This window comes from Dendropsophus ebraccatus, chromosome 2, assembly GCF_027789765.1.
Source record: "Dendropsophus ebraccatus isolate aDenEbr1 chromosome 2, aDenEbr1.pat, whole genome shotgun sequence".
NCBI classification, from domain to species: Eukaryota; Metazoa; Chordata; class Amphibia; order Anura; family Hylidae; genus Dendropsophus; species Dendropsophus ebraccatus.
The window spans coordinates 101,174,036-101,186,964 of NC_091455.1; the positions used below are offsets into that span (position 1 = coordinate 101,174,036).

Here is a 12,929-nt window from a genome sequence, read left to right on the forward strand (position 1 = left end):
AGTAGTATAACACTGCCTTTTTTCTAAATAAAAGATGTACAAAAATACACTTGATTAATGTACAAAAAACATATAGTAAAAAAACTGCTGTATTTAAATACCAACCCCAGTAAGGTGGTGAACCGCCATATGGCAAACCCCTGATAAAGGGTACAAAAGACTACAAGAAAGCAACATTTAAAATAACTAAACTCAATCCATTATTAGAAACTTCTGCCAACAAATAATAACAATAAATTCCAGCAGCCCCTGAAGTGAGTGGTGTAAAAAACTGTCAGAAGCTTCATAGACTTCCACTGCACTAGACTTACAATGCAAGGCTATGGGGCTTCCCACAGTTCCATTAACCGCTCACTTTAGGAGGACTATGTGGCTCACTTTCAGGCTGCTATTATCTCAGCCTGAAACCTTCCTATCAGGCTTGAAGGGAGTGGGCTGAGAAGGTTGGGCAGTACTATATGTAGTTGCTAAATGTGGGCGAAACCACACCTGCTTGCGGTACTTAATAAACAAAGTATGGCAAGTAGACTCACACACTGGCAGCTAGCTGCAGGAGTTTTTTCCGCATATGGCGAACATGATTATAGTATTGGCTGTCTCAGTCCACCCTCCTTAAGCCAGATAAAAAGGGTATTAGGCAAACAAGCAAAAAAGGAGTCCCGGGGGGACAAGGAAAGAGGCCCATAGCTTTTATGGCTGAGAATATTATTATTTCTTGTCTTAATAAATCCAAAACACAAAAACACATTATAATTTACACCTCTTAGACACAAAATACATGTGTGGATTACCTGTGGGAGTAAGGCAGTCTTTCCAGTCAAAGTACCCAGCATAAATTCCAGGCTCCAGAGATCCAACAATAGGATCTGCTTTAGTCTCGATAAATTTCTCAAATAAGTTTTGGTCCAGTTCCTTTAGAGACTCTTTGCTGGCCTTTGGAATGTAAACAACAAACCATGAACTGTTAGATTCACAAGTATGTCCCTAATGGTAATAATTTTTTATAGATTATTTTTACAATTTATTTGTCTATTTTATTTTCTGGAGAACAACCTCTGTATTTGCTATACACAGTATACTTATTTCATTTTACTTGATATATACTGTATATGCAACTCAGTATCTGCTATTTAACCCCTTAGGGACCAAGCCTGTTTGGGCCTTAATGACCAGGCTCATTTTTCAAAATCTGACCTGTCTCACTTTATGCGCTTATAGCTCAGTGATGTTTTAACGTATGCTAGCGATTTTGAGATTGTTTTTTCGTAACATATGGTACTTTATGTTAGTGGCAAAATTTGGTCACTGTCTTGTGTGTTTTTTGTGAAAAACATCAAAATATAATGAAAAATTTGAAAATGTTGCACTTTACGAACTTTGAAATTCTTTGCTTCTAAAAAAAAAAAAAGGCACATGACAAAAATTAGTTAGTAATTATTAATATTATCACATTATCAATATGTCCTCTTTATTCTGGCTTCATTTCGTAAACATATTTCACTTTTTTAGGGTGTTACGGGGCTTAGAAATGTATCAGCAAATTATCAAATTTTCATGAAATTTTCAAAACTGATTTTTTTAGGGACCAGTTCTTTTTTTAAGTTGATTTAGGAGGCTTGTATACTGGAAACCCCCATAGGTAACCCAATTTTGGAAACTAGACACCTTAAAGAATTAATCTAGGGGTATAATGAGCATTTTAACCCTACAGGGGCTGGAGGAAAGTATTCACAATTAGGCCAGAAAAAAAATGGAAAATAGAAATTTTCCAATAATATATTTGTTAAGATTAAAGTATCTCATTTTCATAATAAACATGAGAGAAAATGCACCCCATATTTTGTAACGCAGGTTCTCCTGAGTACAATGGTACCCCATATGTGGGTGTAAACCACTGTATCGGCACACAGCGGGGCTCAGAAGGGAAGGAGCGCCTATTAGCATTTCCAGTTCAGATTTTGATGAAGAAGTTTCCGAGCGCCAGGTGCGTTTGCAGAGCCCCTGTAGTGTCAGCAGAATAGAACCCCCCCAAAAGTCACCCCATTTTGGAAAGTACACCCCTCAAAGAATACATCTTGGGGTGTGGTGACCATTTTGACCCCACAGGTATTGGAGGAAAGTATTCAAAACTAGACCGTAAAAATGAAAAAAATAGAATTTTTCCAATAACATGTTTGTTTGGTTTGAAATTTCTCAATTTCACTAGGAACAGGGGAGAAAAAGCACCCCAAAATTTGTAACACAGGTTCTCCTGAGTACAATGGTACCCCATATGTGGGCATAAACCCCTGTATGGGCACACAGCAGGGCTCAGAAGAGAAGGAGTGTCATTTTAGTTACAGGCAATATGTGGGTGTTTACTGGTTATCTGGGGTGGTAATGGACAATCTCGGGGTGTTTACTGGCTATCTGAGGTGGCAACAGGCAATCTGGTGGGGTTATGGGCAATCTGGGGTGGTTACGAGCAGTATGTGCCAATCTGGGGTGGTTACGGTCAATCTGGGGTGGTCACGGGCAATCTGGGGTGGTTACGGGCAATCTGGGGTGGTTACGGGCAATCTGGGGGTGTTTACTGGCTGTATGGGGTGGTGACGGGCAATCTGGTGGTGTTCACTGACTATCTGGGGTTGCAACGGGCAATCTGGGGTGGTGACGGGAAATCTGGGCTGGTTGAGAGCAATCTGGGGTGGTTACAGGCAATTTGGGGTAGTTATAGGCAGTCTGTGGCAATCTGGGGTGGTTACGGGCTGTCTGGAATGGTTATGGGCTATCTGGGGGGGAATACGGGCAATCTGGGGAGATTACGGGCAATCTGGGGAGATTACGGGCAATCTGGGGTGGTGACGGGCAATCTGGGGTGGTGACGGGCAATCTGGGGTGGTGACGGGCAATCTGGGGTGGTTATGGGCTGTCTGGGATGATTATGAGCTGTCTGGGATGGATATGGGCAATCTGGGGTGGATACGGGCAATCTGGGGAGATTACGGACAATCTGGGGAGATTACAGGCAATCTAGGGTGGTTACAGGCAATCTGGGGTGGTGACGGGCAATCTGGGGTGGTTACAGGTAATCTGGGGTGGTTACAAGTAATCCAGGGCACTTGACTTTGGTGACAGGCGTAAAAAAGTGGCTGCACCATTTGGAACAAGCGATCAGTGGTATATAGTATATACCGCTGATCACTTGTACTGGGACCACATCGGGTGGTCACCGATCATTGCCCAATGCTCTCCGCCACCTCCGGTGGTGGAGAGAATGAAGCTTTGATCATTTTTAGGAATCCATCACTGTGAACAGAGTCTGTTCACAGAGATGGCGTCGGCCATCTTGGATCAGATGGCCGCCCTGGGAGGGGAGGGTCAGTGACCAGGTCACTAGGGTTAATTCTGGGGACAGGGGGGGACATGTTCTCATCTCCTCTCACTGTGGATTCACGGTGAGAAGAGATGAAAGCGTTCAGCTGCGCTGGCAATGTCTGTTACCGGTGGCCGCCGTTATACTGATAATAACGGCGATCGCCGGTGAGGGGACTTGCCGGGACTGACCCCACACTCTGCCCCAACCCCTCAGCTACCTCTGGTAGCTGAGAGGAGGGGGCTGCGGGCATTACCGGCGCCGCTGCACTATTCTGCGCCATCGCCATGAAGAGCTGATGGCATGACATGTATTCTCTGGGTCGCTACGGTTACGGCGATACCACATTTGTGTATTTTTTTTTAACTGTTATCACTTTGGCGCAATAGAAACTATCTTGCTAGCAAAAACCCACAAAAACTGTCGCCGCATTGCAAGATCCAGAGCGTTCTCATCTTTTGCGCGACAGAGCTGGTTTTGGGTTTATTTTTTGCGAGAAGATCTGTAGTTTCTATTGATACCAAGTTTTATATGTATATGACTTTTTGATCTCTTTTATGACGTATTTTCTAAAGTGGATTGATAAAATACAGCTATTCTGGTACTGTTTTTTTATTTTTTTTTTACAGCGTGTGTCGTGCGATATAATTTTTGATATAGTTTTATAGATTGGGTCGTTACGGATGTGGCGATACCAAATATGTATATGATTTGTGTTTTTGATCACTTTTATTTCACGTTTTATTGGGTATAGGGAATGTAATGCATCTTTATTATTGGGGGGGCTGGGGGGTTATGTGTTGTGTTTGGTGCACACTTTTTTTTACTTTTACACTAGTGTACATTACTGTACACTAGTGTAAAATACTTTGATCACTGATACAATACATTGCAGTACCTGATGTACTGCAGTGTATTGTATCATACCTCATGCTGACAGGCAATAGCCACGGCCACCCCTGTCAGCATGAGGCATCTCCATGGTGACCCCGGGGACCTTCATTAGGACCCCGGGATCACCATGGAGACATCGGGACCCCGGACGGCGCCGCGGGACATCGCGATCGCGTAAGTCACCCACGGCGCCGTCCGGGATCCACCGGGACCCATTCGATGCTGCTGTCATGGTTTGTGTCTCTCACCGAATAGCTATCTAACAGTGTCAGCACTTTGGAGCGTGAATGACAACTGACAAGCACTTGAATGCTTAACAACTTTGGTCATAATTTTTTGCTTTATTCACTACTTATGACGTAGTCTGTGTATAGCAAAATAATTCTGTGGGTATTACAAGCATATACTACTTAAAGTGACTCTGTACCCACAATCTGCCCCCCCCCCAAACCACTTGTACCTTCGGATAGCTGCTTTTCAAGATTCAAGATCTGTCCTGGGGTCCGTTCAGCAGGTGATGCAGTTATTGTCATAGAAAACAACTTTTAAACTTTCAGCTTCGTGCCCTATGGCCGTGGGTTACATTGTGTATGCATTAGGCTGGCACCACCTCTTCGTCCCTCCTCCCCACCTTCCTCATCATTAGGAATGCTCCAGGCAGATTGCCTCCTGTGTGAACATTGCACAGGTGCCTTAAAAATCCAGCCCATGTTCAGTACTCACAAAGCTGACGAATAGTAGGCAATCTGCCTGGAGCATTCCTAGTGATGAGGAGCATGGGGAGGAGGGATAGAGAGGTGGTGCCAGCCTAATGCATACACAATGTAAGCCACGGCCATAGGGCACGAAGCTGAAAGTTTAAAAGTTGTTTTTTATGACAATAACTGCATCACCTGCCGAACGGACCCCAGGACAGATCTTGGATTAAAAGCAGCTATCTTAAGGTACAAGTGGTTTGGGGGGTCAGATTGTGGGTACAGAGTCGCTTTAAAGCGACTCTGTACCCACAATCTGTCCCTCCCAAACCACTTGTACCTTCGGACAGCTGCTTTTAATCCAAGATCTGTCCAGGGGTCCGTTCGGCAGGTGATGCAGCCGGAAGCAATCGAGTGCCGAGCCGGGATCAGCGCCATTACGGCGCAGAGCCCGGCAGGAGTAGGATGTGTGGATCACTCCGTTGTCCCGGAGGAGCGATCCACCCCACTAGACACCAGGAATAGCTGCATTCAAGTAATCGTATGCAGCCGTCAACTTTGACAGCTGCATCCGATTACTTTATAGCCGCGGTCCGGGGTACATGCCGCACCCGGGACCACGGCGGTTCAGAGTGCGGCCGCCGCGCGGCCCCGCTCTAAACACACGTAGGCGGCCCTGGACGTACAGGTACGTCCAGAGTCGCCTAAGGGTTAAACCTGTAGCCCTGTGTCAAACGGCAGTGGCCTAGAATATCTGTGCCCTAACTTTGCCTTACCCCTATGTCCCTCCTCCCCACCATCTTCATCATTAAGAATGCCCCTAGAACATTTTCTTCTGTCTAAACATTGCACAGGTGCCTTAACGATCCAGTCCATGTGCCGTGCTGACACAGGTGAGGAATAGTAGAAAATCTGCCTCGAGCATTGCTAATGATGAGGAGGGCAGGGAAAAGGGACAGAGAGGTTGTGCCAGCCTAATGCATACACAATCTAGGCCACGGCAGTTTGACACAGGGCTGCCAGTTTAAAAGTTATTTTTTAGGACAATAACTGCATCACCTGCCAAACAGACCCCAGGACAGATCTTGAATTAAAAGCAGCTATCCGAAGGTACAAGCGGTTGTGGGGGGGGGGGAGTTGGGGGTCAGATTGTGGGTACAGAGTCACTTTAACTACAGTCTCCAAAATAACAAGTAAATAAGTTCCTAAATAATTCTTTTTTTCGCAAATGATGAGAAATATAATTATGACTGTAACGGAAACTCAGCTGTTCTATAGAAGTAAATCTCTTATATATGTTCTTATATAGAGATATGGGACTCACTCCATGACCAGACAGATTTGCAGTTCAAGGATTTTAAAAAAATTGGGTACTAATCTATGTATACCTGTAATGATTTGTTATAGACATGTTACCTATTTACAGTAATGCTGGAAAAGTTAAAGGTGTTATCCCAAGATTAAAAGTTATTTCCAATTTAAAGAGCAGGAGATAACTAGCTGATTGCTGGGGATCAACCACTGGGGCCCCCAATAAATATGAGAATGGAGGTCAAGTGTCCATTTAATGAATAAATCAGCAACACACATGCAAGGTCCATACACTGTCTAGGGGACTTTTGCACATTCAATGCTAGACAATATTCAGTGGTCCCATTGAGAATTAATGAAATGGCGGTAATGAGGCTCCATTCACTCACGGGAAAACTGATTTATGATTTGAAGACCTCAGCAGTTATACCCTTACTAATAAGCTAGTTAGCCCCTATCCTGTGGCAGGATAAGTCCTTCAAATTTTGATATAACACTGACATATATAAACAAATGATTTATGTGAAATTATTAAGCTATACCCATGTAAATGAGAAAAATAATTATATTAAAAGATGATATAGTACTAAAAGTAAATGGTTACATTTTCTTATGTCTGAACAAAAAGTATTTTAAAGAAATTCAGCAATTCCATAGTAAAAGAATGCTATAAAAAGACACGAGCATGGCCATGTACACAAAAACACATATCTACGGAAAATGATTACAGCTTTGATCAAAGCCTTGATAGGTCATCAAAGATAACACAAAAATACTAAATAACGTGATATGTAATGTCGCCCATGACATTTTAATTCTATGAAAAATAAATTCCCATCTATAACTCATAAAGGAGAACCAAAGTGACAGAGATTTAATAGATTTTTCTCCTTCTTTGATGATAATGATCTGAAGGGTAAAATGCTGACACGGAATAATTGCGTGCCAAATACCTTAAGCAGAAATCTGAAGGCAGGAAGTGGATAAGCGATTTGCACATTCTCTAAGAGAATTTGTTAGTTGGAACTCTTACCTGTTCTATTAAGTGTGGGTGAAATAGACTAAAAGCGTACCTGTCATTAGAACTAGGGCTGTGGAGTCGGAGCCGGAGCTAGTTTTGGCTGGAGTTGGAAAATATGCACCGACTCAGACTTCAGCTTTAAATAAAATCCCAGAATAATTAAGAATTGAGTTTTGATATGAATTTTATACGTTTTGCTCATCAATATATATTACGAGCAACAGTCTAATAGGACACTGGCCCTATTACATAAGGGTCAAGGAAAAGTAGTCGGTCACTATTTAGCAGTTTGTTTCTGAGCTGGAAGAGTCCATTGTGTGGGGGGAGATCTGTGCTGTTATCTTCCTGGATGCTGGATGATTGTATATTAGCAGCAGTGTAATATAAAGATATCCTGTGTAATATAGATCAGGAGGAGGAGAAAACATAAGTAGTGTAGCAGTAACCTCTGTCCTCAATGTGGTGTTTTTCTCTAGTGTTCTATGGCTGCAGCTGTGTGTGTGTGTGCGCTATGGTTGCAGCAGGCTGTGTGTGTGCGCTATGGCTGCAGTAGGCTGTGTGTGCGCTATGGCTGCAGCAGGCTGTGTGTGTGTTATGGCTGCAGCAGGCTGTGTGTGTGTGTATGTACTATGGCTGCAGATGGCGTGTGTGTGTGTGTGTGTGTGTGTGTGTGCGCGCGCGCTTTGGCAGGCTGTGTGTGTGCAATGGAGTGCCCCCACACCCACAGTGACCCCTCTATATCACTGTGTGTGACCCCCTCTATATCACAGGGATCTAGCATTGTTAGCAGTATTTATGTGTGTATGGTGAATATTTAGTTAGAAACATAGAAGATTGTCAGCAGGAAAAGACCACCTGCTCCATCCAGTCTAGTTGTGAGTAGTTCAGGACATGAAGGCTGGAGACTGGCTGCATCCACTGCACACACAGGCGAAGCTGCTTTAGATCTTTCCTTATTTCCTCAGAAGTCACCCCAGGATCATGTAGGACATTAGGAAGAAGCTACTGAGCCAGTGTGATAAATAACTCCCCTGGTATATGACTGACCATTTATAAGGGAGCAGGAGTCGGAAGTCTGAGTCGGTCCTGAAGTCTGCGGCTTACCGACTCCACAGCCCTGATAGAACAAACTTCTGACATGTTACAGCCACATGTCAGCGGTTTGTATCGGTGCGGGTCCTGGTGCTAAGACCACCGACAGCTAGAACGAAGGGGCAGAAGTGTTTAGCAGCACACGCTCTGCATCTTCATCTCTGTTCTCTCTGCTAATGTAGCACTGGGCAAAATTATAACAGAGCCTATGGAAGTCCCGGCCATTGCACCTACCAGAAATTTCATAGGCTCCATTATAATTCTATGTTTTGGAACATTATAAGTGAGAGCTGTGCCCTTTCTGGTGTTTTCTGCTGATTACAGCCACCACTACTTTTGAGACAAACTTATCTCAGAAGTGACAGCCCACTCCTGAGATGAATCTGTCTCAGAAGTAGCGGCAGCTGCAGCCAGCAGGGGTACACCGGAAAAGACACATCAGGACACCAGGGGAGCATGGAGAGGCAAGCATAACATTTTGTGTTCTTAACTTCAACCTAGGGCTGGGCGATATGGGCCAAAAAACAAAATCTCAAGTTAAAAAATTTTTGGGACGATTTTCGATTTAAAGCTTGTTTTTTTTCTTTTTGCTAAATAAACAAAAACATTTGTCTCCTTGCAACGTCAGATACTATTTTAATGACGTTTGAGACAACTGTATTGCTTCCCACTGTAACAATGCTCCCCCTGTGCCCCCATTTAGTAGACAAGCCCCCTCTGTGCCCCCATGTAGTAGACAAGCCCAATCTGTGCCCCATATAAGTAGTTTTCCCAAATATGTGCCACTCTGTGCCCCATATAGTATAGGCAATCTTCTTTGTGCCTCCATCTAGGTAAGGGTGTAGTAATGGAGGTATAGTGGATAAGGGGTTTAGTAGTACAGGTAAAGATGAGGGTTATAGTAGCACAGGTAAAGATGAGGGTTATAGTAGTACAGATAAAGATGAGGGGTGTAGTAATACAGGTAAAGATGAGGGGATTAGTAGTAGTACAGGTAAAGATGAGGGTTGTAGTAGTAGTACAGGTATAGATGAGGGGTGTAGCAGTAGTACAGGTATAGATGTGGGGTGTAGTGGTACATGTACATATGAGGGGATTAGTAGTAGTACAGGTATAGATTTGGAGTGTAGTAGTACAGGTAAAGATGAGGGGTGTAGTAGTACAGGTACAAATGAGGGGATTAGTAATAGTAGTACAGGTATAGATGTGGGGTGTTTTTTTGCATTTTTTTTTTTTCTCCTTGCCTTCTAAGAGCCATAGCTCTTAAATATTGTTATATCTTAATGGACTGAGAAATTGCACACACTACAATGTGTCATAGGGGCTTTGTGATGTTTTTAAAGGGGAACTCCGTGTAGAGGTTAAAAAAAATGAAACTTCTGCAGAAGCATATAACAATACTTACCTATCTATCCCAGCTTTGAAACTACCAAAAATCCATTTGTTTTGGGGGGTTTTGTTCTGTTTTGTGTTTCTGTATTTCCTGGTTGAGCAGATGTACTCAGTACTACAGGTTCCAGAATGCAATGCTTTCCCTCAACTATTCCATAACATTCCTCCACCCTGCACATTCCCCGCCCAAAGCTGTTGCAGAACATCTAGGCTGTGTTCACACATTGCAGTTTCATTGTGTTACTGAATTATTTGCAGTACTTTATCATTTCATTGTGGTCCCACCCGCACAGCACGCTGTATTCTCTACCTGTAATGCTGATATTGGAATAAAGCAATTTTTAATTTTTTTTTCTTTTCATCTCCACTCACATATTATGATCAAGCATCTTTTATCTTTGAAGTTGATTCCCACAATAAGGAAATTATCCCATATTATCTTACATGGGATATACTGTTTGTGTCTTGTTTTTTGTGCAGGTGGGATTGGCAGTGCCGGCTCTTATCCTCTTTGCCGTTTAGCATTATCTATTTGTGTTACTGCATCATTTTTGTGCAGATACTGCAGTACTGAAATGACACTCCAACCGTGTTCCGTGTAGTGATGTCACGATACCAGAATTTTGAGTTCGATACCGATACTAACTTTTTTATTTCGATACTCAATACCAGTTCGATACTTAGTAAAGTATAAAAGAAAAAAAAAAAAAATGGTAGAAATATAATACCCCTGCACTATTACAGTGATACCAATTTTTGGCCTATTTTTATTTTATTGTGTTAAAAATAAAGTTAGTGATATCTGTCTAAGACAGCTCTGCTGCATCCGATATCACTAAGACAGCTCTGCTACATCCGATATCACTAAGACAGCTCTGCTGCATCAGCTATCACTAAGACAGCTCTGCTGCATCAGCTATCACTAAGACAGCTCTGCTGCATCAGCTATCACTAAGACAGCTCTGCTGCATCAGCTATCACTAAGACAGCTCTGCTGCATCAGCTATCACTAAGACAGCTCTGCTGCATCAGCTATCACTAAGACAGCTCTGCTGCATCAGCTATCACTAAGACAGCTCTGCTACATCAGCTATCACTAAGACAGCTCTGCTGCATCAGCTATCACTAAGACAGCTCTGCTACATCAGCTATCACTAAGACAGCTCTGCTGCATCAGCTATCACTAAGACAGCTCTGCTGCATCTGCATCAGCTATCACTAAGACAGCTCTGCTACATCAGCTATCACTAAGACAGCTCTGCTGCATCAGCTATCACTAAGACAGCTCTGCTGCATCAGCTATCACTAAGACAGCTCTGCTGCATCAGCTATCACTAAGACAGCTCTGCTGCATCAGCTATCACTAAGACAGCTCTGCTGCATCAGCTATCACTAAGACAGCTCTGCTGCATCAGCTATCACTAAGACAGCTCTGCTGCATCAGCTATCACTAAGACAGCTCTGCTGCATCAGCTATCACTAAGACAGCTCTGCTGCATCAGCTATCACTAAGACAGCTCTGCTGCATCAGCTATCACTAAGACAGCTCTGCTGCATCAGCTATCACTAAGACAGCTCTGCTGCATCAGCTATCACTAAGACAGCTCTGCTGCATCAGCTATCACTAAGACAGCTCTGCTACATCAGCTATCACTAAGACAGCTCTGCTACATCAGCTATCACTAAGACAGCTCTGCTGCATCAGCTATCACTAAGACAGCTCTGCTGCATCAGCTATCACTAAGACAGCTCTGCTGCATCAGCTATCACTAAGACAGCTCTGCTGCATCAGCTATCACTAAGACAGCTCTGCTGCATCAGCTATCACTAAGACAGCTCTGCTGCATCAGCTATCACTAAGACAGCTCTGCTACATCAGCTATCACTAAGACAGCTCTGCTGCATCAGCTATCACTAAGACAGCTCTGCTGCATCAGCTATCACTAAGACAGCTCTGCTGCATCAGCTATCACTAAGACAGCTCTGCTGCATCAGCTATCACTAAGACAGCTCTGCTACATCAGCTATCACTAAGACAGCTCTGCTACATCCGAAATCACTAAGACAGCTCTGCTACATCAGCTATCACTAAGACAGCTCTGCTACATCAGCTATCACTAAGACAGCTCTGCTACATCCGATATCACTAAGACAGCTCTGCTACATCAGCTATCACTAAGACAGCTCTGCTACATCAGCTATCACTAAGACAGCTCTGCTACATCAGCTATCACTAAGACAGCTCTGCTACATCAGCTATCACTAAGACAGCTCTGCTACATCAGCTATCACTAAGACAGCTCTGCTACATCAGCTATCACTAAGACAGCTCTGCTACATCAGCTATCACTAAGACAGCTCTGCTACATCAGCTATCACTAAGACAGCTCTGCTACATCAGCTATCACTAAGACAGCTCTGCTACATCAGCTATCACTAAGACAGCTCTGCTACATCAGCTATCACTAAGACAGCTCTGCTACATCAGCTATCACTAAGACAGCTCTGCTACATCAGCTATCACTAAGACAGCTCTCCTGCACCACCCACCACTAAGACAGCTCTGCTGCATCAGCTATCACTAAGACAGCTCTGCTGCACCAGTTACCAAGATTGCGGAGGAAAAGAAGAGGAGGTTACACAGGATCCCACACACTACAGCCGATCTTATCTGCTCCTCTCAGCCCCGGCCACCTCCCCCACCTGCCAGCCGGCTGGATCCTCACATGTGCTGCACTTCCCCCGGATCTCACAGACCCCCGCTCTCCCTCTTCATCCTCCCCACCTCCAGCCTTCTCCGTCCTCCTCTCTCCGTGACCTCCCGCTCTCTTCTGTGCAGCTCCGGCTCCTCTCCCGGACATCCCGCTCTCCCTCCAGCCTTCTCCTCCGTCCTCTCTCCCGGACATCCCGCTCTCCCTCCAGCCTTCTCCTCCGTCCTCTCTCCCGGACATCCCGCTCTCCCTCCAGCCTTCTCCTCCGTCCTCCTCTCCTGCTCTCCCTCTCCAGCCGCTCTCCGTGCAGCTCCGGCTCCTCGGCATAAATCATCTCTCTGATAACAGAGTCTGGCGGAGCCGGACTCTGTTATCAGAGAGACACCAGCAGCGGGGGTCTGTTACACACAGTAGCCGACCCCTGCAGCATATGGAGCGGGCTCAGGAGGGGTCAGATG

General features: G+C 44.4%; 1 protein-coding gene and 1 long non-coding RNA gene across 2 annotated transcripts in view; one reads left to right on the forward strand and one right to left on the reverse strand.

The window, feature by feature from the left end:
• Positions 1-12,929, reverse strand: part of EXOC2 (exocyst complex component 2) — a 128,472-nt gene that overhangs the window by 18,208 nt on the left and 97,335 nt on the right. Inside the window, exon 22 of the mRNA XM_069958092.1 lies at positions 792-933. Within this exon, the coding sequence (XP_069814193.1) occupies positions 792-933 (142 nt within the window). The remainder of the gene's footprint in view (positions 1-791; positions 934-12,929) is intronic.
• The window catches only part of LOC138783408 (uncharacterized), a 54,024-nt gene continuing 45,503 nt past the window's right edge, over positions 4,409-12,929 (forward strand). The window contains exon 1 of the long non-coding RNA XR_011361682.1: positions 4,409-4,482. This is a non-coding gene — a long non-coding RNA (uncharacterized lncRNA). The remainder of the gene's footprint in view (positions 4,483-12,929) is intronic.